Here is a 26,713-nt window from a genome sequence, read left to right as displayed (position 1 = left end):
GCGCATTGCATATTTTCTTTATGACCTTTGATCCCCATTATGAATTTCGGAGATCAAAAAAATCTGTTATGCGGAACTATGAACTGCAAAATTGACTTGGGCACCCTTTAAAACCCATAGTTCCACTTTTTGGCTGTCATGATGGCCCAAAGTTTAACTCTATGACCTTTGGCCCCCATTGTGACCCCCGGAGGTCAAAAAACCAACAACACGGATCTATGAACTGCCTAACCGACTTTGGCACCCTTCAAAACCTATGGTTTGACACGTTGGCTGTCATGATGGCCCGAAGTTCAACTCTATGACCTTTGACCCCCATTGTGACCCTCGGAGGTCAAAAAACCAGCAATACGGATCTATGAACTGCCTAACCGACTTTGGCACCCTTCAAAACCTATGGTTTGACACGTTGGTTGTCATGAAGGCCCGACGTTTAAATCTATGACCTTTGACCCCCATTGTGACCCTCGGAGGTCAAAAAACTAACAATACTGATCTATGAACTGCCTAACCGACTTTGGGACCCTTCAAAACCTATGGTTTGACACGTTAGTTGCCACGATGGCCCGACGTTTAACGCTATGACCTTTGACCCCCATTGTGACCCTCGTAGGTCAATTAGTGAATAATACGGGTATTTGGACAATACCAATGACTTGGGCACCCTATAAAACCCATAGATCGACACCTTTGTCGGTATGCTATTCTTTTTGCCACCCTTATGACCTTGACGGTGACCTTACTGGGTCAACGGTTAAATTTTCGTAAATAAAATTGTTATTTTCGGGTTTCTCGGGTCCGAAACCATAAGAATTGACACCTTGGTCAATGAAATTCAGACATTTTTCTTTCTCGATTTTTTTAACATTGAAACCCCATAAGGCAAATTCAAATTTTTGGTTTGGACCCAAATTGTGAGGTCAAATGGTCAAAATTTTAAAATTTTGCTTACACTCAACAAAACTTAGGACCTTTTCCCATAAGTGTGCCAATTTTCATGAACATAGCTCTACGGAAAGTTACTAAAATTACAGGTCAAAAATGACACACGACACTTGGGACAGTCTGTATAAATATAGACGTCACTATTCGGGAGAAATCGGGCCCGTTAACTGAACTATACCGTCTACTTAACAGAAATGGAAACCAGACGAAGCAAAGGGGGAAAAATGAGAATAGATACACCAGAAAATAAAACGGATGGATAACACACACAGCTCTTACAATATAAAATACACATTTGGACTATAATAAAAATTTTGCGTGAACTATGGAGGAAAAATTCAAGCAGCAAGAGATGAAATTTAAGTGCTAGGTATGATGGAGAAAAAAACCAACGAGTCATATAGCTAGTATAAGAGCAATATTTACAGAGCAAGGATATAAAAAATCAGGAATATGAGATGAAAAGACTTTAGGACTGTGCCACCACGGAAAAATATTAAAATTCTCAGATTAATGTAGAAGAAATTATTCAGGGTACTTAAAAAATCCGTATTTAGTTGCAAGACCAAAATGATTCCCAGAGCATTTCAGGAACTGTTAAAAGCAAAGTGTGATATCATTGAGAGAAAATAGTAATACATGTGAGAGATAAAAACTGATAGAGAGAGATTTCAAGACTTAACAGGGAACAAGTTATGCATTGAAAAATAAGACTAAAGCGAAGGAAGTAGATTACAGATGACAGGCAGAAATGGAGAGACTAATGTATTTTTAAAAAAGAAGGTGCATTTAATGAGAAAGCGTAATCCCTTTCTATGATAAGGGCATTACTAATTCGTCCGAGGAATCACGAATGATTCACAAATGCATGACAGAGAAAAGGGCCGAACGATAGAGACTAGGTTGGGAGGGGAAAAAATAAGACGTGAAATTTTGTGGAAATAAAGGGGCAAGGAATGGCATAGAGAGAGGAGGAGGAGAGGGGGAGGGGAAGAAAGGGATGCGGAGAAGATAGTCGTAAAACTACAGCTATCGGCGAGAGACGAGACGTGCGTAAACGGCGAAATTATGGTGCCGTGTCGCTTAGAGGAGAGTAACAAGAGAAGTTGTAAAGAGAAAAAGGGAGGAAGAGACACATACACACGGGCGATCGTATGGAGAAGAAGAGGAGAGAGGATACAAGGAAGTACACGGAGAGAATACTGCGTAACGGCGAGAGATGCACTGAGGTGGAGAATTTTGGGGATTTAGAGGGAGGTGAGGGGAGAAGGGAATGGGCAGGGGGAGGAAACACTTGTCTCGAAGACATGAATAAGAGATAGGAGAGAGAGAGAGAGAGGGAGGAGCGATTTATGGGTGGGAAGGGGAGCCTGGGGCGTGGGTGGGCGCGACGGAACGAACGACGAAGGAAGGAAAGAGTCAGGTCCAAAGAGAGAGAGAGAGGGGAACAGAGGCGGAGAGAAGGGACATATTTGGGAAGGGGGTGGGACTTCCGCAGAGCACAAGGAAAACTAAATACATAATTAGAAGCTTAGCGAAGAATTATTTACTCACTGGATAAAATACCGCCTATTTTCATGCAATTTTAACCGTGCCCTCGGTTCCTTCTGCCACGATGATTAGGTGTAGGGGCATCAAGGGAGAATAAACCTTGCTCTTCGTCCCTACCAGCCCGCGAGTCGGCATCGTTCGTTACCCTGTGAGCGAGTGTCAGAAGCGCCTTTCCTCTAATGTTAAGTATGCAGGGTGGAGAAAAGTTGTGTCACGAAATTTTAACCCTGGATAGCTGATGCCAGGAGAAACCAATATTACCAATTATGTTTAGGTCGAAAACGCACCGATTTTAAAACTACAGAAACTTCGCCAAGTCAAGCGCTCTGATTGGCCGAAAATATTCCCTGTTGCCGGATGCTCTGGAAAACTCATGAATTCGAATAAAAAACTGAAAAATAGACTAAACCTTACACTAGGGTATCACGACGTATCCTACGCATCCGGCAACAGGGCAATCTCGCGGCCAATCGCAGTACCTAGCTAAAAGTTTCTTTATTTTAACAATGGTGCGTTTTCCACCGAAACAACATGAGTAATTATGGTTCCTATTGTAATTAGCTATCCAGGGTTAAAATTTCATGGCATAATTTTTCTCCACCCTGTATAAGAGGACGCATTCTTCGGCAATGGGGCTGATTCTAATACTCTTGTTTTTCGGAGTGGACGTCCCACATCCGCTGGAACTCAACGCCTCCGTGTCCTCACCACCTTCCGTCGCTAAAATGCTGAGAAGCCACCAAATTTCCCTACCATCGACCTCTGTCCTTAATTCGCGACCGTTCGGGACCGCGTCTGACGCCAAGTTAAATAAATTCTACATATTAGACTGTGATACGGAGTCGTTCTTCATCTGATCCACGGGAGTACGCCTCATATTATTTTGAGAAAATGGGCAATTGGAAGGTGGTGGGTAGAGAAAGGAAAATTATAGAGACGATGCAAGGTTTACATCTACATAAAACCCCGAAAGCTTCCATTGGTGAAGCAGTAGGACACCAGCCGCGTACATAAAAAGGAAAGAAGGTAAGCAATGGAGTGCTTTGACCTATGACTATTTTATTCGGGAAAAGCGCATTTCTACACTTAACCTTTTGGCAAAATATGAAAGGATGGAGGGAATAGTTAGCGGGAGTGGGATGTAGAAAAAAAGTGGTTGAGGGAAGGAATTAAGCAAATGGAGAGTGGAGGGGAATGGATAGGTTCAGAAATTGAGTGAATGACAATAGGCCACATCACCAACTAAAGGAAAAAGCATAATTTGGGAAGAAGCAGCGGCCAAGGAGTTTCATGTTACAATGTCCCATGCTAAACCTACCTTCACGGGCAGATTACTTTCTCTTAAAATTAAAAACGTCATTCCTAATACAAATACCATTGGTTGTGTGGATTCGGTTACAACTAGACGATGGTTGATTTCAAATAATTACGGAGAAAGAGAAAAAAAATAAAATTCTACGTCAAATTATTGATGAACTTTGATATGATGTGAATAGACAGCACATTGCATCATAATAAAATTAAGTACAGGAAGAGATTTATTCCTGTATAATATACATCATCTGATATTTGCTTAGCACCCCAAAAGCATTGACGCCAGAGAGATGCAGTTGTAATTGCAGAGAAAATGACATAAATACAAGAAAAGCGATAATTATTAGGGCGACTTAATTTTTTGCTCATAACTGGCTAGGACGTAGTCTTTTATTGTTGGTGCAAAGCCAGCAATTTCATCGGTGCTTACCTCAAAGGTGAGCTCACGTCACCGGACGGCGCTTGCAAGAGGCCTTAATGTGGTGTGATACGAAGCCAATTTGATTTATGAAACCAATAATCACGTAATTCACCACAACAACCACCGGATGAATCACACGAGAAGGAATAGCACTTTTGTGTTTTATCTAAACTGACGAGGAAAATACAGCATGAGTAAGAACACGCAGGCGGTGAAGTTTCATACGACGTAGAATATCGGCTTAAAATATTACCCAACATTTAAGACCAACAGGGTGAAAAATGTGCAGACGTTTTAAACTGCTATAAACAACGGAATTAAAAATAGGCAACGGATTATATCTCGATTTATTGTATTGTATAGTTCTACCTAATACATCTCATTTTTCAACAGATTCTGGCTTTCATGGAGGCTTAATTTTTTTACAATAATGAACAATGACGCCTCTTTCCAATAATTTGGTTTTTATAACAGCCATCATCAGGGAATCAGTATTTATTTTTCTCTCCTTTAATTAAATTTCTGAGTTAACTTTCATCGCCGAAAATGTTGTTTTCTATTGGTGCAAAATGTTACATTTATGGTGATGAACGAGGATATTCCATCGATTTGATTAACCGGAAGATAAAGACATACATTTATGAAGCCGTAATGATAAGTATTTTAATAGGAGTCGATATTTTGGCAAAATAATTGATAGATAACTATTAATTTAGAAAAAATTACGATCAACCTCCGAGAGAACCAAAAGTCATTAAAAAATTCAAAATTTTTTCGGCAATAATAACGTGAATAGCAGGGCTCGGTGCTTATTTCTGGGGTATATACAGTATATCGATTAACGCTCACAAGACACAGATACCGACATAATACGAGTACTAAAAATAATGATTCATCTATCTAGCTATATCATTTATGGAAGAAAAATGGAGTGTTCCTGCCAGCATTAGAGATCTAATTGCTTTAAAACTACAAAAAATATGCAGTTCATAGCGATAACTGAAAATGCCGACATTAACCCGATTCAAAAACACAGTCATCACTCAGCGATTAATTGCCAGAAAATTGATTGATCCCTTTTTCAGTAGATTATAATCTGAAGTTCGAGAATCGGAAGGCATGAAAAATTGCCCGAGGAAATAATGACGAGCTAAACAAGATATAGGTAGAGGACACTCGGTAAAACGATTCCCCTGCCTTGGATGTACTACGATAGAGCCAAGAGTAATTTCTCAATAATTGATTATCAATTTAAATTAAAAATTAAACGCCGGAAAGAGCTACATGAACTCCTTTCTTAATTATTGACAGTTCCTTGAAGACGTTTCTATCGTTCCGAATAAGCGATTTGTAAGTGACAGGAAACGATCATTTACGTCAGAAGTTTTCTATTACTTTCGGGTAATTAAATTACCACCGTTTCATTACTGTCGATATATTTACACGCTCTTCCACCCCCAGTGGGTTTGAGCAGCAGGTTGACGGAAGAAATTACGTACCAGCTCCAAAGGAAATCAATTAAGCCGATTCGAACTTTCTCCATCGGAGACAAGAAGTGGAACTGCACCAAACAAGTTATGATAATGGCTCATCGCAGATCAGCGCCAAAAATCCCACGATACGCTTATTTTTTCTGCGCTGTCGTTTATTTTTATAAGCGGCCGCCATACCCCTGAGATAATCGAAACACGAACTCGAGAGAGAGAGAATAAAAAAAAGATAAATGATAAGTTGGATGCTTTTGCTGATGTGATCTGAGTGCAGTGGAGACTGGCTAAGTATGCTGAGGCGGGGGTGGCTAAGGGAAAAGGAGAGCCGAGAGGCAAAACAGCTTTCATGGAACGAGTGTTATCCGCGCCACAACGAGCATACAAGGACCACGCAAGGATTAAAACTACATTGGCAAGCACCCTCTGCCTTGATCACTGCCTCTCACCATATATCAAGTATCGCAATAGAATAGATCTTGAGGGCATACGAGAGTAGCTTAGATATACTCTGAACTTAAAAGGCAAACGGAATAGGTTTCGTATTATTTCGATGCAGGCTTAAATGCACAAGGTTATACCGAGTCTATGCAGCATGCAGAATTGCCTGCAGGGTATAAATTAAATTAAACATATATGAAACCTTTATCGGTGACACGCACCGTATCTACAATTACATTGTCATGTTATAGTCGATGTATTTCGTCATAGCTAACGCGGCCTTCTAGGGCTTCGTGTTGTAATTTTTAATTTGGCATTATAAATTCTCTTGGCGTTAATTATAGTATTTCGAAACTACGATTTCTAAAGACCTGGCGTCGCCATACGTAAACACATTTTTATTCGTAAATTTTAGCTAACTCGCAAAACTGGATAAATATAGATTAGGCGACGAGGATGGGCATTTTCGGTAATGGCAACCCATGCTGATTTAATTCAATAATAGAACAATGGATGATGTTATAAGAAAAACTGTAATTGTTTCCAGGTTTTATCTAAACTGAAAATGAAAAAGATGTAACACGTATGTGAAAAGTACCGTCAACCACCCTTTGTCGTTACCTCGCAGCACCATGCACCAATCATGTGGTGCATTTCCAGACTGTTCAAATGGACAGTCTTGCAAAAAAATTCCCTTCATAATTATTCATCAATTTTTGGAACCAAGGTCCTTATCAATTATGGCAGCCGGTGAAGTAAACGGATGGATGGTTTAGATAGCACCCAATTAATGATAATTACGAAAATACGGAGCTTTTTTCTTCATACGAGATAGAAAAAAACTGTAGTGGATATTCATGGTGAATTACGAGAATGGTAAGAGAAATAATTGCAAATGATTATTTTAAGGACTGTAAAAACGAAACATCTTTAGAAAAATACAGACGAAAAATAAATATTGTAATAAGGTTTACGAAAGACGTAATCAGATGCTAAGAAAAGACAGCACCTGATCAACTGTGGGAAGTGTTCCTATAGGCAATAGTAAGTACGCTTGTTTTCGGTGCGTATGGGCCATGGGCAGATGCTACGAGTTCCCTTCAATGCAAGCAAAAGTATCGATTGCAACCATAAGTTTCTTCCTATCACCACACACACAGCCAGCAAACAAGGACCCTCCACTGAAATGACGGAAATATATCACCACCATCCCTTACCATGGTCTCGCATCACCTCAATCACCCGTGCGGTCCACTTCTCGATCGCTCATTTAGATAATCACGCTAAAATTCATGCCGCCGAAATGAAAAAAAGGAGACGACGAACACTATCGGTGATGGCAGCCGATGGGCAGATAATTTCGGCAAAAACACTATGGGTGATTTTAAGGGGGAAATAATTCATAGGTCCCCATAAAATTTGAAAATAAAAATTAGGTGCAGCGATATTTACTGAGAATGAAATTTTTTAATTGTCGGAAAGTGAAATGGCACTGAATATATGAATACATGAATTGCCATGAGAAAAAAATCCCCAGGATCCGGAACCGAATCACATACCATTGGCTTTCAGGGGCACTTCAAAGACCACTACGCTATCCAGGTTCATGAATGCCCAGGTACTGAATAAATTTTTGAAATTCTTAACAAAAAAAGTGCATAGCCTATTGTACACGAGCCGAAAGAAAACATTCTAAATGAGATCTGTGAGGGAAGAGATTATAGGCAAAGAAAGAACCCCACCTGATCAATTGTGAGAGGTTGAGGGTCCTACGCATGATGATACGCGCGTATGAGCAGAGGAAATAAATATCCCATGAGTTCCCTTCGCCATAACGAGCAAAACGAAGGCCCCGATTGAAGCAGTGAAAATGTTGCCCCCCACCCTTTATCATTGCCTCGCGTCACCGCCTCAGGGCATAAGGTCCAATCCTTGCTCCCCCTTAAAGACGAGTTCGCAAAACTTTATACCACCAAAATAAATCAGGCGACGTTGGTCATCGTCCGTAATGGGCGCCGATGAAGTCCATGAGCCGAATGATCGTAATTCGCTCGTCTTCGGTCCCGCAGTAAAAATCGAATCACCCTCGAATGATGCAGAGGCGGAATAAACGAAGGCGAGGGAGGCGCACTAACGAAAGATCACAACTGTTCGATAGGAGAAGAAGCGAGCACGAAAATGTACACCAAGAAATCCAGCTCGTCGTACATATAGCGACCCACGATTCGATAAGCCGCATTTCAATAGGTTCCCAATCGTATTTGCTAAAATTTCTGAGAAGTGATTGAACTGGACTAAAAAAAACTGTCTGTGGGATTATGACAGGGTTATGGGAAGAGCAATGGTCCCACTCTGAACGTGTGAAATTGCAAACCTGTGGCTTATTCTGAGGTCAACTCTGATTTCAACTATCCAAACCAACCTTCAGGTTGAATTTCTGACTGACTGAGGATTAAGGCTATATCACTATGTTGCCCATGAGGTTGTTTCGAACAGGTTCAGCCGTTTTTCAACTATCTTCTCAGAGTGAATGGCCCATTTAGCACGGAAAATTAGTATCACCCTGGAACAGCAAAGGACTGATGCATATAAAAACCTCCAGGGAGAGAAATACATTCTTCATTAATACAGGAAACCAATTGTTGGCTCATCAGTGGGATTATGATCTTCCTGCTAAACAAAAGCATTAACTGCCAAAACCTGCCCTTCTACCCTTTCACGTCCCTTAAACCCGACTGAAACTATACTTTGACTAATCAGCAATCATTTATTTCCTGAAACCACTAAAAGAAGGACAAAAAGCACACTCACATTAAGCTGGGAACTTGGACTCATCACCATCAGCGATAACGCTGCGAGCGAGCTGAAACCAAGCAAGATGCGACGATTGAAGGTAGCCCGCGAAATTTACGACTCGGGAGAACTGAAGGGGGAAAGAATGAAAGGGATGAAATATCCCCCGAGAAGATCTCGTTCTCGGGATATGAGGCACCATTCGCATTGGCCGTCGTCATGTGTGCGCTCAATGAAGCTCGGAAACATGCGATCCGTTTATCCGTTCGCTCGCTTCCTCTGGGCTCCCTGAGCGTGATGCAAGCGATCGACTCCCAAGGCCACGCTCATACAAAAAGAGATCTAGGCCCGTATCCAGAAACCTCACTACTGCTAGATACGTCATCAGATGATGACGTAGCCGCTGTAGCGGCCGAGCACCGCTACGGGCACCGCTGCAAAAGTCTAGTGAGGTCCATGGCACACTACTCGCTACAAGTAATATGGCCGCCGGGTGTCGTCTGCTTATCGTCTCGCATTTATTATTAATAATTATTGATGTTTAAAGGGCTATAAGCTCATGATAATTATTTATTATTACTTAAAAAGATAGTAAGAATGCTTCAATAACCATATTTTATCCTAATGAGTAAATATTTTACCTAATTTAACTACCAATAAATACTGTCAACAATACCGTGATGAAACCTCTTAGGATTCACCGTTTTATTTGCAATTAACTTCTAAACGGGCCCTGTCATGCCTTGAAAACCATTTATAATTAAATACAAATAAATTAGGGACACAAGAATGTCTCGCCTTGATGCTTTTGAAATACTTTTTTACGAAAAATAACCATTGTCAACGCAACTATGCTGAAACCTCGTCGACTTTGCCATTCTAATAGCTATTAACTTTGGTATAGACCGTGGCTTTCCTTGAAAACCATTAATATTATATATATATATAAGTGCCCAAATAAAGTTGCAATCACCAGCTTTGTGTCTCTGATATCCAAAATTTGCGTAAAATACTCAAAGCGACAAAGTCGTCTTCCAGTCAGCTACGTCTATTCTCAGTTTCTGCTAGTTTGAATAATTTCAGTTCCGAGCCATTGAAAACCATGTTCAATTACGTGAAAACTTACCTATAATGATTTATGCCGTCACAAAAATGATGAGTTAAAGTTTAAGGGAAGGGTCGATGGAAATGGCATATTGCTTCTCAGTCCGTTTACAATAGCACATGATATTCATCTCATAATGAATGTCACGTAAATCTTCGGACGTTGCAATACAATACATGTATCTATTATATTACCTCAAAGTCTAAAATATCCAACTATACCAATGCAATCGACAGTTGTACGAGTATATTTGTCAACCACAATGACGAATTGCGCAAGTGACACCAAGGATTATTCAGCAATAAATACCACCACAAGAATTACTGAGTTCACAAACTTGTATTTATTAACGTCGTAAAACTCACTTTCAATTCAACAAATAAAATGATCACACTTTACAAGAACACTTGTCCAAAAAAAAGTACTCACGAAGAAAATCAACATCAACACGACACGTACTGTTACTTCACAAATCTAATTAACACAAATTGCAAATAAAATTGTCCAGGAAATGTTCACACGAAGAAAATCGGGAGCGAATACACTAACTGTAACTTCACAAATCAAATTACACATACATTGCGGACACAAGAAGTCGGTAATTAGAGCGAAACATCGGCAGCGACGACCCGTACAACTTAATAACGGCACTATTTTTAAAAAATGCTCACTTTCCTTTCATTTCGCATTGTCAACAATAATTGTAACAGATGAAACATTTTATTTAAAAAATCATCAATAAAGTCAGCACCGAAACTAGGGTGTCCTGAACAAAACTTGATGAGGTTACTCTTTTCCGCCCAGATTGGTGCATTTTCGGGGTGCGGGGTCTGGGGCATCGGCCGGCTTTCCCCGGCGGCAGAGCCGCCGAGGCCAGCCGGCAATCACCGGCGATCGACACTAGTCGAGACACTTGGTACACGTCGCGAGATTTCTGAACACGAAGATTTATCAGCATGTACCAGCTGGTTCTCAATGATAACTTTGCCGATTTAAAGGGATACTTTTCACATAATGAACGGAACCAGATTCACAGAAGAAACTTGAAGAACCAAGAAAATCCCATGGAACCGAGAATAAATTCCGTGTGAGATACCGCATCTCCAAAGACATCTTATTTCCACGAACACCACTAAAAAAGAGAAATTATATCAATAATTTCCATTCAGATTTTAAGAACAAGACAAAAGATTCTCCGCTGAAATTTCACAAATCACGGCCTAATAATGTGCTTACCTTCGTTACGCCATCGTGCCGATTAAAATTCAACCTCCACCTTCTTCCATGCCATAGCCTTTAAAGAAAGACTCACAGCATTGGTTTTCTTGCACTCCAATACAACTTTCCTATCAATAATTAGTTTTAAAATCAAACTCTTCTTCTACGCCGAGATTCTTCTTCCAACCCGTTTCCATTTTGCTTACAAATAAAGTCGCGTTGCGATATTCGTTATTCAATTGTCGCCCTTAGTTCTTCTCAAAGCCCGCATAGTAGGGACTCAAAATGTCGCTAAATTCGTCTACGTCATCAATCCAGCCCAAAATAAATGTGGCAACACTGCCCCCACCCATTTGGAGCGTTTTGGAGTAGTGAGGTTTCTGGATACAGCATTCAGCGGTGCGCGCCGCTACAAGCTGAAGCATGGTTTCTGGATACGGCCCCTACTGTCCGAGGCGATGGAGAGCGAGTCCAGGGACGGAAGAAAAGAAAGAGAAGGGACAAAAATGGAAACAGTAATTCCCTAACGTGGACGTGACGACTGCTGAGGAAGCGGTCGGGCGCATCGTAAAAGCTCCGATGAAACGAGGAGCTAACATCGCGAGACCTTCGAAAGGAATACGCAAATGAAGCAATCGTTCGAGGGGGCTCCCATCCTCGCGCTCGCGCCACTGTCGGGCGAGGCACATCGCTTATGGGGCACAATTAGAGGGGGGAGAGGAATTGAGCATGAATTGACCAAGTCTCGCTAATAATATCCATGGACGAGGAAAGATCGAAGAAAAAGTGGTCAGCAGGACAATCGCGGTACGCATCCCACATTTCATTCCTGAATAAATAGCGGGGGGGGGGGGATAGAGAGGTGCACGATCGTGAGACGCAAATTCGGATTAAAAAAGAAAAGCAAATGATACAAAGTAAATAAATTATGGAAGATATTCTGGAAAACAACATGGTTAAAGTCTATGGAATACTTCTCCAATGACAGTTCAAATAATATGAACGACAGCCTCAATATTTCTTACTAGAACTTTCATTGGTTCAAGGTCTCGAATAATAATATATTTTGAGGTAGACACTTGGCGAATTTATGCGTACTCCTCTTCAGCTTGAAGTGCTGAAAATCGATAAATTGGCCAAGAATAAGAGAGAGATTGAAAAAATTTCTCAGAGAAGTAGTTACTGATGACAGAAATCGAATTCCTTTCTACGAAGTCATGAATAGATTGTTTTTATGCATAATAAAGGATAATATTATAGTGCATACGAAAAATTGTGTACCACATTCAACACGAAATCTTGCAATTCAATGACTCAGGTAAAAAAATGACAAATAAACAACCACGACAGAAACTCACTTGATCATAATACTGAAGGGTCTTCAATGTTCATTGTGAAAAAAATATGCATAGTAAAAAAAATTCGGATTTTTGCGACAGGGCTTCATGGTGAAATGGGTTGTGGGCAATTTTTTGGCGTATCGGCAGGATGGAGGGCAGAATTATCCCTCACGAACGTCTGAGATTCTAAATTAAAAACGAATCGACTATTGAAGAGACAAGAGAAAAAACATGAATCATTACGATGCTTTCGCAGACTGGAGGCTGAGGAAAACCAGCGCATGACCAACAGTGGGAGATGTAAGTATACGGTTGATTATGGCGTCGAGTATGAGCCGAGGGCAGACCATTGAGGATGAGGGGGTCTTACGATGGAATTCCTGTGGGGGGGCGGGAGTGAATCAGCAAGCAGGAGGAGAGGGAGATGACGATGATGATTCGCCTTCATCGACTCAGACGACTGGCCAATCGCCCTTGCGCTCCACGCGAAGGAGAAACACTTAATTGACATCCGATTCCGAGGAGAACACAATCTCCTCATAATACGAGATGACAGAGCACTGGGGTGCGACGAGGATTTGATAAAGAGGGGAAGGGGGCGACCCACCCCCTATAATCCCTTACTTCGAAGACAATTGGAAACGGTAAAAATCATTAACGAGGCTCTCCAATGCAAGCTTTTATTTCACCACTTCAATATTCCATACATAATATTCCATACTGCATATTCATACCATACTGCATTCCATATTGCATATCCAACAGGCGCGGGGAGAATCAAACGAAATGACTGCCATTGTGTGGACGCAAAATTAGGAGTGAAAACTATAATGACGGAGGAGAACAGACACACAATCGGCCCCTGTGTTACTCGGTGGCAGTTATTACACAGAATATAAGAATAATAAAAATAGGAATAAATCTGGAATTATTTATAAAACAACATGGAAAGTTTCGTTTTCTCTCCGTCTTAGGTGATAGATTATTTAATACGTTAATGTGAATTTAATTGAGCCTGGAGATTCCTTATAGACATTTGGACTTAGCCTATATTCTAACTCTCAAAAGTTTAAATTTCCGAAGTCAGATTAGTATATTAGCGATAAATCTTTAAGAACTCGAGGCATTATTCAAGACTTCCTATTTAATAGAACACCAATGGTAATGGAAAATATAAAAACTATAAACAAACACACTTCAACAAGATCAAATGTGTAGATGAAATCATTCAACGCGATACTACATCCTTTGATTATCTCTATCTATTTTGTTTCCCTCTCTTCACCTTTAACCATAGGCATGTTTATGTAGCAGAAAACAAACGGTATGCTTACCTTTCAGCTAAACCACACCCGTGGCGACAACACCCTTCAATGGTACCGAGGTGAGGAAATTTTACGACTAGCAAGCCCTCACTGAATGGAAAGAGGAAGCATATGGATGCAAACGACGTCTCCATCATGATCATTCCTCGACAATATCCTTTTGTACGCAGCAAAGATGCGCGGGGATCAGGAAGGGAGCGAAAGGACCAACCAATCTCACGCGATGCGCATAACCCCCGCCACGGTTAGGGATGGCGCGTCCTTGGCCCAACGAAAGAGCTTCACGCCTTCATCCGCGTCGTTACGATAGCAGCACTCATCGTGGCCTTGAGAGCTTTAAAAAGAGGACGTGATAAGAATACTAAAGAGGGCCATTTAAATGTTCCGCTCCAGAAGCAAATTTTAAAAAATAAACGAAGAGCGAAAACATGAGCATTATTGTTTTTTGTCACATTTATATTTTAGATAATCCAAACTATCACGAGGACAAAAAATACGAATACATACCTAATCTTACTAACAGATAATTAGGGATCATAATGACGAGGTCGCCATGATTCCATGTATATTCAAACACCTATAGTTTTAGTCAGTGTAACTGTAGAACTCTAGGGCTCCGGATAGCCCAAGCAAATACAAGAATACAAGTACATATCTAAATTCTATAAATCCAGATTTTTCATTACGAAAAATGTTTAATCATAAAAGCTGTAACATATACTTAAACAACATCTGTTGATTGAAAATGAATGCCATATATCTCACAATAACATTTATACCGCCACCGAATAACACCAGAAGAAACTGTAACAGGTAAGTAAGAGTCTATAAGGATAAATTAAACTTCCCATTTCTACGTGAAATCGAAAATAATATAAATATTTATAAATAAACAGGCGTGACATGATTAGCTGATTGGAAAATTGATAGGGGAGCTGCGTCAAACCAATCATACGATTATAGACCCCTGATGATGAAAGAAGCAATTCACCTTGTAGCCGAAATATAGGCAAGTTTTAGAAATAAACAACTGCGCACGTGAACCAAGTCCAAATTATTTCAGCCATTAATGTTTCATAAAGCAAGAAATAGAACAGTTGTGTTAATTTTCGATCAAGTTTAACCAGAAAATACACCCTCAGCCGAAGGTAAATCAGTACATTTTCCCACCCATCAAGGAAGACAAGTGAAAGTTGGAATGCGGATTTTATTTCTCTCCAAATAAAGCAGGATACATCGATGTATTCCATATAAGCCTAATGAAACTTCCATCGGATTGAGGCTACAATGAGGAATACCTGTCGTGGACGTCCCCAACATTCCAATGCAGAGAGAGGGAGAGGGCGAGTGCTAAGAATGAGGGTGTGTTTCTACCGGAAGCCAGTCTACATATACATTATAAGTAAAACCATGAGTGTTTGGCAGAGGATGTAATCACATCAAAAGCAAAACAATATATCATTTATTTTTGAACAAATACCACACAATGGAATGCAAGTCAATAAACCCGATAATAATTCTTGCCCACTCATCATTGCTGAGTGCACAAAAAGTACCTACCGAGCGATGAAGCTAATACCTTGAGTACTGGATATCAGCAGGTTCAGCCATGCTAGTCCATAAAAAGGCAGACTAACCAAGACGGTAGCTACTCAGCAGTAAGACAAAACTTATTGCATACGCGATATACCGGTTCAAGTCGACCTGAAGAGGACACGCCCATTTATCTCATCACCCCGCCTGTCTCCCAACCCATCCAGTATTTCTAACCTAATTTCAGCACCAGGCCCAACACTCTTCAATCTATTCATGACCCCTGCTCTATACCTCCTTCTCTTTAAAGCGATAGTGGTAAGCTAAACCAACGCTATCCTTACTCTTCAACGCTAACCCAAAATCTTTCCCACTATCAACATAGGTACTATAAACATAACCGTAATTTCCCCAACGGAAAAAGACATTCATCGAAACAAATTCAAACTAACTCAGTAAAATACACCAAAGGATCCTCAGTAACCAATACCTCAGTAACTTGGTACTATGTTCCAAAGGAGTTAATTCCAAGAACAAGGAATGCATTTATTATAGTTAGTATCAGGAAAAACAACATTCAAAACTGGCATAACTGTTCAAGTACTTCATCTTTTCATATAATCGCCAAATCGCTACCACAATATTGTAGCGGATCTATATAAGTATGCAGAAATTACCCTGAAAAATATTATTTGAATTTATTCATTATCTACGGCCACCATCTATTGCCCCTCATAAAAACCCAGCTCAAAAGAACTTCGCGACATTTTCCTTAGGAAGGCGTCGCCCGAATCAAAGCGTCGCACGAAAAACGGAAATTTTAACCCGGCGTAAAGCCCGAGAAGCCTTTACTAATTGAGTTGAGCGAGCATCCCACCAATGGCTGGACCAAGATGGGCCGTGGGGAGAGGAAGAGTATTTGAGGCCGCATGGGACCGCGATGGGTCAAGACACGGGGTCAAGGGCAGGCGAATGATGGGCGCACACAGAAGAGGGCCACAAGGTCCTTTCTTTCTTGGTCCATCAAATCAATAGACATCAACCCGGTTGACGGGATGAGAGTTCAATTACTCCAAGACAGCGACAACGAACGCAGGAATACTCTCAGGGCCGACGAGGAAGAGCCGAAGACACGAGCGGAGGAAAATATGTAAAGAGAGTCGAGTGGAAAGCAAACCACGAGTTTCGGTGCTCGTTTGTGGTACTTGGTCCTCTTCGTTTTCATTTTATAGAGTAGACCATATGTATCTAGGGAAATCAGTTGGTCCCTATGCTGTAACAGATAATTAGGAACAAATTAGTTTTGTCGATCCCGTCGAAATAAATCCGATCGATTTCGGTGGATCGAATTTCCATCTGCGAAGCATTGGCGAAACGGAATGAAATGGGCCCATTTCTTAAACAGATGGTGACTGGGGATGAGAAATGGGTCACATACGGCAACATTGTGCGAAAACGATCGTGGTCGAAGTACGGCGAAGCAGCTCAAACGGCGGCCAAACCAGGACTGGTCTTTGCTGTGCATTTGGCTGGACTGGAACGGAATCCTCTGATGAGCTGCTTCCATATGACCAAACACTAAATTCGGATCTCGACTGTCAACAACTGGACTGTTAGAAGCGATTGACCAGAAACGACCAGAATTAGCAAACAGAAGAGGTAGTGTGTTCCCTCAGGACAACGCCAGACCACACACGTCTGCAGTGACTCGCGAGAAACTCCGGGAGATAGGTAAGGAAGTTTCTATGCATCCAACATACAACCCGAACCTGGCATCAAGCGAATTTCATTCATTTCTCACATTGCAAAACTTTCAGAGTGGTGAGAAATTGGCATCAAGAAAGGATTGTGAAAATCTATTACTAGAGTTTTTCGACAATAAGGAACAAGACTCCCATGATAAAGGCATTATGGAGCTACCTTAAAATGGAAAAACATTACAGAAGGAAATGGCTAATATATAGCCCAAATTGGAAAATCCGGAACATGTTAAATAAGGCGATTTATTTTTCCCCGTCCTCATATTTCTTCAACGCTAATATGTAAAAATATTCATAAAAATTGACTTAAAATACTATAATTTGAGTATTTATCATTAATAGAACTCCGATGGGTAGTAATGGGTAGTAGAAAACGCTTAAAACATGTTTGTTGCAGCCCTCTCCCTAACCCATGCCATTTCTTTTCATCCAAATATTTCTCCTTCAACGTGATTGCTGATTCCAAGTGCATATCTCTTGGTCTTTCTCAGGGGACTTTTCCTTCCATTTTCCCAAGCTTCTCGCAAAACTGTCATGTCTAAAGGAAAAGTCAACCAACCGTGCTCTTCGTTGACGCGCGCTTTTCCCTGACGTTGCCGTCGAAGGTAAGTTTTTCATTCCGGAAAACACATCAGTAGGACAAAAACAATCAAGAAAAAAATAACACCGATGTAGGACCTCGAATATTCGCGGAGGTATCGATGTCGAATACATTCAGTCGTATCCCAGGCCTCAACAGCACAACCACACCCCCTCAAATGGGTGCCAGATACCCGAAGGTAATGCAAATGAACGAGAAAATACTACGGTTCTAAAAGGCTTGTTAATTATTTACGGACTGGAAAACTCGAAGAGGAGGGTCACATTCCAAGCGAAGACCAGCAGCAAGAGAAGTGAACTGGATTAGACCGCTGGGCACGTCTAAAGATGAGGAGGAGGAAGAGACTGGCTATATTTAGAAGCATCATGTACAATCACTGCAAACCGGAATCGAGATCGCTCTCCCGCCGTAGCTGGGTCGCCATTCGGTTTTTAAAAGTTTTTTAAAAGAATCCTGGATTAATCCCGGCGGGCATCCGGTTCCGTCGAGAGTGCGTAACCCAGAAGTCGGGACATATCCCATTCGTGAGCAAGTGCGCGCCACAGATCGGTGGAGCAGTCTTCATATCGCGGGGGCAAGTGGGCGGGTAATACTTCTCAAGAGGAACGGCTCTCATCGCAGCCGGTTGAGAGGACGGCAATGGAAGCGGAGCGAATCAACCACGACAATGAATCCCAAAGCAACCAGACGAAAAAAATATAGACATACTACTCTACTAGCCACATGAATGATCAAATTTGAAAGGTAACTTCAATTTAATCAAAATTGATAGGTGACCACATATATACTAGCTTAGAAACCGTTAACTAACATACCAGAAAAGGTATGTGTCATATTTCTAGTTTCCTTTCTGTTAATTTAGCACTGAAGTTTTTTCATTACTTTCTAAATTATTATAACACACTTCTCTAAAAATAAGAGAATGGCCGCATTTTTACCGTTAGATTACTGGCTTTTTCCAACTGCCACACCACCGTTGTCCTCGCCCTTTTTCTATTATATGCTCCTATCCCTTTCTTTCCTTCCCTGTCAATTCATTTGAAATTATATCAATTTTAATTTCTCGCCCAGACGAATGAAAATCAATTTTCGAAACGTCGGCAAAAAACTGCATTCTAATTTTTTCAACACCAGACTTTAACTCAAAGAAACTCATTTATTAGCAAATACGAGGTCAAGAAAAGAAGAAAAAAAACTTTCTTTATTACGAATTCTAAGCGCAGAGACAAAACACTATAAATCTAGGTGGAGGTAGGTGAGCAAATAAAGAGATCAGCTGCCACTCCGCGACAGTTGTCTCAATTAAGAAACATTCCACGCAAGTGCGCGCGAATGGGCATATCCAACGCAAGAAGCAAGGAAGAGACAGGCCATTTGCGGCTCGAGATAAAAACCCAAGCGGTAACCAAAGTGGTGAGATTGTTAGAATAAATACTAGCGCTGAGGCACGGAAAGCCCTGCGCGAATTTTTCGCGTCACAAATGAATCGCTTGCGGAGGCAAGCACAATTAAGACAGCATTTACAAAACACCAAGAACAAAAGGTGTGACTTAAGGTCATGATATGGTATGCGAGAGATCCAAAACACATTTGGCCTCGAAGTAAGTAATGAACGACATTCTGGCATCGCAAATAGCCTAAAAATTACAGTGTAGGGGCTTAATTGAGAGAGTGATTGCACTGTCATAGGCAGCTAAAATTATTACTCCGTAAGGTTCAGATGCTAGGCCAATAAAGACAAAAGGTATTATACTTTCGGTATATACTACAAATAAGAGCACATGAAAGTAAACTACATAGAATAGATAGCTAATAGATTAGCCAATAGTATGCAGGCAACCACAAATACGAAAATTGAGAATGATCGTTACCACAGAAAAAGCTCTTGAAAAAATAAACTACAGACACTTCATAGCACATAGTAATGAAGAAAGAAAATGGAGAATGACTAATCATGACTAATAGCCAAAAATTATGAGTGATAGGTGATGTAAATTAGGAGGTAAAATACACAATTAGGGTTACACTCACTTGAGTTGTTAGTTCAGCTGTGCGGGAGCGGTTATTTGCGGTAAAGGGAGGCTGCACCACTTCGCGATGGTGTCTCACCTGGGGGAAGAAATAGAAAAAAAACATTAGATTCACAGGGTAACCACGCGTGTAGATAAATACAAGAGAAAATAACATGATGGCGAAGAGAATCAGAATTAAATATTCTGATTCTCTTCGCCAGTACGTAAAGAGGCTACAATTGCAAAAACCATGCAGGCCGAATTAAAACTCCTATATTATCAACTTCAACTTACATTAAAATTCCGACATTGAGTGATGCGTTCAACGCAAGATTAAAAAGATAAGAAAGCTGAATAAGGATGAAAGGTGAATTCCTCCGCCGATTACCACTACTTCATTGTGATTAATGATAAAAGCCAACCATACAGGAATGTTTACAGGTTCTGAAGCAAGCATACCGACTTAATCTACCAATATCTTCGCGTTAACGATTGCCGAAATCTTATTTGACGCAAAAATCACAAAGCAGCGGTCGTGTCATCAGACCCGTTAGGCAGAATGGAGGCATCAAAACTTACGCCACCACATTGAAATTTACAAGATATTTTGAGTAAAACTTTGTAAAAAATTGCCTTTTTCCCAAATATAAAATATCTGAATCGGTGAAAAAGATTAGGTAATATAATTTAATTGGAGATACAGGCATATTTTGATCAGGGCCAACTTTATTGGCCCCAAAAATTTCAATTAGGAAAATAAATTAATTTTAAGCGAGAAATCCGTCATAAAAAACGGGTCGATCGCGAGATATGCCTAATCTTATTTGATTGGATGAATGGCGATCAAAAGTATACTATGAAGTAAAAACGAAAGAGTACTCGATCTGGTGCATACCCATAAAACATAAAATACAAAAAAGGAGAACATTTTTAAAATAAATATAGATAACAAGAGAAAAATTCATAAGAGAGGTAAAAGTTCACTTACAAATTCCAGCCGATTATTAATCGTCTAAGGTGAAGGAAGTTTTCTTTCGTACGATAAAAATCGTCAAGTTCACTAAAGATTTTCAGTTGATGGAGTCACACAAAATTCACACTGATTGTACCTCGAAAATAAAATTAAAAAAAATCATTTTCTGAATAGCAAAAACAAGAAAACTATCGCCGATTTTTGAAGCCAGGTCTTTGTTCAGAACGTTCCGATGAATCCTTGAACTCTTGTCAACAGATTCGCGATGAAAATGCAAAAAAGTCCACTTTTACTCCACGTTTACTCGCTGTTTGGCAACAGCAATCTATACTTTGACATCCTAAGCTGGAATTGTTCATGTTTAATGAGTGCTGTCAAATATCAGACAAAGATTTATGCTCATATACTATGATCCAAAGAAACCTAACACTAACAATAAATGTGAAAGCTCAACCCCGTGAAAAAATTTCGAGTATTCTTTGAAGATGTACAATAAAAAAAATCAATTGATCATTCGTATGGATGTAACGAAAAAGCAGCGCTGAGGACACACTTCCGCAACGCACAGGAATAAATAAACGAGAATCCTCGGGGCAAAACACAAGAGAGAGGGCACGGAGAAGAAGAAGATGAAGAACGATCGACCGAATCGAAAGATCGCGCCACTGACAGATGTTTATGACACAAAGGGCCGGCGGCGGCAGTGAAGAGGGAACGAGAAATGAAACAAGAGGAAGAGTGGTCTTCGAGTCGTCAATTCACGCTCCCGCCGAGAAGGCAGGAAGGCGGGCAGCGGCGCCCAGCCCATGGGGAGCAGCAAGAACACAAATCTCACAACAATCAATTTTCCCACCTAACCTTCCCCCACCCCAGGCTGCGTGAGCGAGCGCAACAACCCGTCTGCCCGCCCAGTTGTTTACGTCACGGTCAGTGACCTGCGACACGACCGAACACCTCGGGATTCAAAGAGTAAAAAATGAACTGAAAACTTTGAGTCCCATTCCCTATTCACCGAATGAGGGCTAGAACAATGTCGGAGGCTGTGGGATGGCTCTGGGAGGCGGGTAAAGGTGGAGTGTTTGGGGAGGGGACGATGCTGAAAGGGGAAGACGCTCTCGCCGAGTGCGAGAATATAGGGAGAGGGCGACGAGAAATATGAATGAACATATCATTAGGTCGCAACGCCGAGACTTTGAGATTTATAGCAAACATGTACATAAATTCTCACTTTCTTTGATACAAATGAATGGTATATATAGCTTGCACTCGCAATACGAAGGCAGCGACGCCTTTAACATCAAAATTTTGAAAACGAACGCAGAGAGCTCCAGGGTAACATTGAGAGCTTTAATGTACCCATTATCTACAGAAAGAATTCCAACCTTTCTCACTGCTACAGTATCTACCGCCTTCGACGAAAGTGGTCGCTTAGAAGTTGGTAGAGCGATTGATTACTGACCGCAAGATCCCGAGTTGCAATCCTTAGGTGAAGCCTTGAATGAAGCATAGTGTAAGGAACTGGCCAGCCTATACGTGACATTAACAAGCATGTGGCTTAGCCAGGGGTGAGCTCTACCCTCTGCAATCAAAACCAAACTTCACGTTGAAGCACTGGCAATAAGTGGGAGCACCTAATTCCTCTTTACAAGTCATAAGTACGGTCTAAACAGGCATTCATTCCCGCGACCCCCAATGGCAGGAGGCACACCTTCTGTCGCTAAATGAATTCCCCTTCCGTCACTTCCGCCCCCGATGAACCAGATGCTCCAATTCTGATGTCACGTCCGGTAAATGACGGCAACAATTGCACGAAAGAGGGTGCTGAAACTGGCTAAAGGTAAAACAGCCTTAAACTATACCCGTGAAGTGCAGTTTACAACAAAATTTATAGCAATTATATATTAAACAATTATGCTCATCCATTTTGCTACATCGACATTCGATCGAAAAATGGATTTTCCATACAACATTTCCTGAAAGCACCACTTAAAACACCAAGAATTTCCGAAGGATGTTGACGGTGGTACATATTAAGGCATTGGCGGATCTATGGGGGAGGGGGCTGTAGCCCCCTTGGATATCCAATTAACATTGGATCGAATGGTATTTTTTTCCGACCCCCACTACTGCCCTCCTCCCTATTTTAACCCCCCCCCCCCCCCTTGTCCTGTATCCGCCACTGCATTAAGGTAATTAAGAATACAAATAGAATATAAATGGCAATATGGCAAAATAAAACTTATTAAGCATACTATAGAAAAATAGAGCAAAACTATAACAAAGCAACCAAAGAATACCATTAAAACATTATAACGTAGGCAGAGCAATGTCAACCAAAATACGGCAACTGAATCAAACTGTCGCTTAAGTCGACCCAAGGTGTAGTATTAATTCTAGGAGAAAATTATCCATTTTTTATAGACGACATTAAACATTTTCGGGTGCTACGCCTGCATTTTTAAGTTATATTTATCACAGGTTGAACTAATTTTCCACTCTCGCGCAGACTTAACGAACACAATCAAAATTGAACCTTCAAATTCCCACTTCGTCCACCCCATCCATTGTTATCCATTGTTGTCTCCCCATCCTCCTTTTCCCCACCCCTTCTCCCAACATCCTGCAACGTGCACCCCGCCCCCTTACCTCCCCTTCCTCCAACCCTCGTGCCACAGTTTCCACCTCGCGGGCCCACCTGCACCGCAAACGCTAACGGTATACCGAAGGTTGCCCCGCAGACCCAATGGCGGGAAGCACGCACGCCCCGAACGCCCGCTTGAAACACGTTACGGATACGAAGACGTGTTGACGGTGTAGGACACATCCGATAGTAATACCACTGCGCGTATACCCTTCCTACGCAAGATCATTTTACACACCTACTACTTCCTTCGTTTACCGTCATACTATGGTAGACGTCTTCAAGAGAAGAAGATAAAGGAAAAAAACGTCACGTAAACGGGATATCTACCAACAGGATCATAAAGGGGGCAGGCAGGGGTTTAAAATCGGGAAAGGGTCTTTTTGACTTTGCATTACATTTTTCCCCCACTCCCTTCTGGGACCCCCTATTCGATTAACAATAAGGCCTACTCCCAAGCACTTCATCTAAAAATCCTATTCTCTTCTTTCCTCTCTTTCGTTTACCCTACATTCTACCCTCCAAGACTGTTTTCAACATTCACATACCCGCTTAATTCTCGCGCTACCTAGAAGCCCTCTCTCACTTCACCCACCATGCCCAGCACTTCGTCGTCCCTCTTACTCTCCGTCCATCTCACCTTCTCCATTCTTATCCGCACCCACATCTCGAACGCCTCCAGTCTGCTCTCGTCCTTCTTCCTAAGAGCCCATGTTTCTTTATCGTAAAACGCTCAACTCCAGATTAAGACTCTTCACAAGCCTTTTTTTATACTATTGCATAACGATCCTCTCATAAACTCCTTCCTGTTCATGAACGCAAACGCAATTCTCTTCCTGATGTCCTTACTACTGCATCCGTTTCCCTCTAATGTGCGATATGCAAGATAAGGCGTGCAAAAAATACAAAACACGCACAACCGGCGGAAATGAACGTTTTCATGCGGAGGGAAGCCGCGCGGAAATTAGTTCATTCGCCCAACCCGAGGGCACCTTAACTGCGAGGCGAATTACGTGCGTTATCATTCGAATCAACATTCTTAATTCTCTTCGGCTTCATGTAAATTACTTCCTGTACTCCCGCAAACAATTCGATGATTCATCATTGCCATCGCCATCTGTATATAACCCATGCATGCGGTATACACACGCTCACAATATAAATCGTTCAATTATAAAATCACATTTAGATCAAAGAAAACAACAAATCAATAAACATGCCTATTATTATACTCACAGAAAAAATGCGCATTACAAGTGAGAAAGCCGTGGCGCAAATAAAAGTAGGAGCATAATGTTGGGAAAATTAAGTTCTCAACACTATAACTATAAACAAAGTTATAGCATAGCGAAGATACAACACAAACGGTTAAAATCGGCTTAGGGCAGAACCCAGAACCAAGAGAAAATACTGCACCAAACTAAGCCAATGATTATGAAAAAAATTGAGACCAGTATTATATCACTTCTAGCGCACAAGAGACTTCCTCGGCGTATGTGAGCACTAAATGCTTCTCGTATTTCCACTCGAGTTAAAAACTCCATTGCCGCCGTTTCAAAGAGACTGCCCTGAAGAAGATGAGCAACGCGCTCTTCGAAACGTAAGCGACGATGGAGTTTTTAACCCGAGCGGAAGCCAAAGAGACATTCAGTACGTGGCAATATTCGCGGCATTTATTTAATGTATGCAGTGAGTTCAAGAACTATATCGAAAAACCTCATATGCAATCGAAATATTTTATTCTTTTCCGCTCTCTCATTTTATCTCTTTCATTACACATCAAAATCTTGTGTTCTCTGAATTTATTCCACGGCAGAAAACCTTTAGACCCCTATGTAGCCGAGCAAAAATACCATATCAACGAAAAAGTGAAATATTTAAGCAATATTTCCACATCCAGTAATATTGTTTCGATCAGTTCTGTCCTTGAATGATAATCTGATGAAGTCACCCACATTTCGCGAATTACGACTTAAAAAGAGTCTTCTTTCCACTGGAATTATATATTCATAATCTGGATTCCACATTGGCCGAAATCCTACGGAAATCACAAGTATGATTTTTCTGATATTAAATCCAAACAGTGATTCACTTAAGTGAAAACAACTCATTCATACTCGAGTCGCTCTCAGGTCCAATTATCCTAATGACCAGGTGGAGTATTTTTGACGTATGATTGATTCAAAACCCAAAAATAAAATTCGTGGCATCATTGACAGGGGACGTGCTCGGAGAACTTTCATTCGCATCATCCCCACCCCTTCTGAGAGGCGCTGACCTCGCAGGTAGCGAGGAATGGCTGCCAAAACAGTCACGCAATCTCATCGGAAATCGAAACCTGTCCCCGGGGGCATCTTCCGACCGGCCACGACGAATTTTAAGCAGCACGGCCGGGCTCCAGGAATATACCCAACCCTATCCCGTAGCCCGCCGCGCCGCCAAGGACCGTTGTCCCATTAAGATCTATCTGGATCCGGCATGCATCCATTACAAGAGTGTTCGAGATGGTCGATTAAACAGCGGGGAAGCGCGGCTTCCCAGCCCTTAGCCATCTCTCGTTGGCCTTCCACTACCTACCGTTAACGTGTTCGCGTGGCGGGCTTGGACCGGCCAACACAAATACGTTGTCACCTTCAACGGCTTAAAAATTCTGAATAAATTCAGCGCTCATTACACGACTTTATTGCTTGACAGAACATTACGCTGGAATACTTACCTAGGGAAAAATTCGCTATCAAGTTATCATTTGGTCTAGCCGGAATTCGAACTCGGATCTTCTAATCCCCGGCACTTGGAAAAAATATAGGATCGAATTCCAGCAAAGCCAAATGATATACTTACTCCAAAAGTATTTCACATTTCGCGCATGATAATTAGATCCACCCGTGCGCGTGACTTATTATTACTACCAACTAAGTTACTTGTTTCGTGCAGCATTAAGCTTCGAAGCACGGCGCGAAATAACGCGAGGACCGATGAGGAAAAGCATGCAGCCACAGAACCTATATATTTGGAAGGAAACATGGCAATGCCTTAGCGGAATCCCTGCACTATAACAGGGTCAGAAATTTTCCGAATAGCACTGGCTGTTTGAATAAATGTGAGACCAGTTTTGACCCTCAGGCTTTCATCATGTAAGCGGTGCATATCCAAGGTAAGCAAATGATTAAGGGCCTTTGGTAGACCAGTTGTACCACATTAAAATATTCACTCGATTCAGATTCCAATATTAAGTCTCTGACTTCGAGGAAAG

At 41.3% G+C, this 26,713-nt stretch overlaps 1 protein-coding gene across 10 annotated transcripts in view; it reads right to left on the bottom strand.

Annotated features, from left to right (window-relative positions):
* Window positions 1-26,713, bottom strand: part of LOC124159528 (rho GTPase-activating protein 23-like) — a 653,624-nt gene that overhangs the window by 232,455 nt on the left and 394,456 nt on the right. For 9 of the 10 annotated variants that reach the window (XM_046535407.1, XM_046535408.1, XM_046535399.1 and 6 more), the window contains one exon: window positions 19,866-19,943. The exons of the other annotated variant lie outside the window; for it this stretch is intronic. In XM_046535407.1, coding sequence (XP_046391363.1) covers window positions 19,866-19,943 — 78 coding nt within the window. The remainder of the gene's footprint in view (window positions 1-19,865; window positions 19,944-26,713) is intronic. 10 annotated transcript variants of the gene reach the window in all.

The sequence above is a fragment of the Ischnura elegans genome, chromosome 5 (assembly GCF_921293095.1).
Source record: "Ischnura elegans chromosome 5, ioIscEleg1.1, whole genome shotgun sequence".
Taxonomy (NCBI): Eukaryota; Metazoa; Arthropoda; class Insecta; order Odonata; family Coenagrionidae; genus Ischnura; species Ischnura elegans.
Note: the sequence above shows the minus strand (reverse complement) of the source record. Positions and strands in the feature narration are given on the sequence as shown.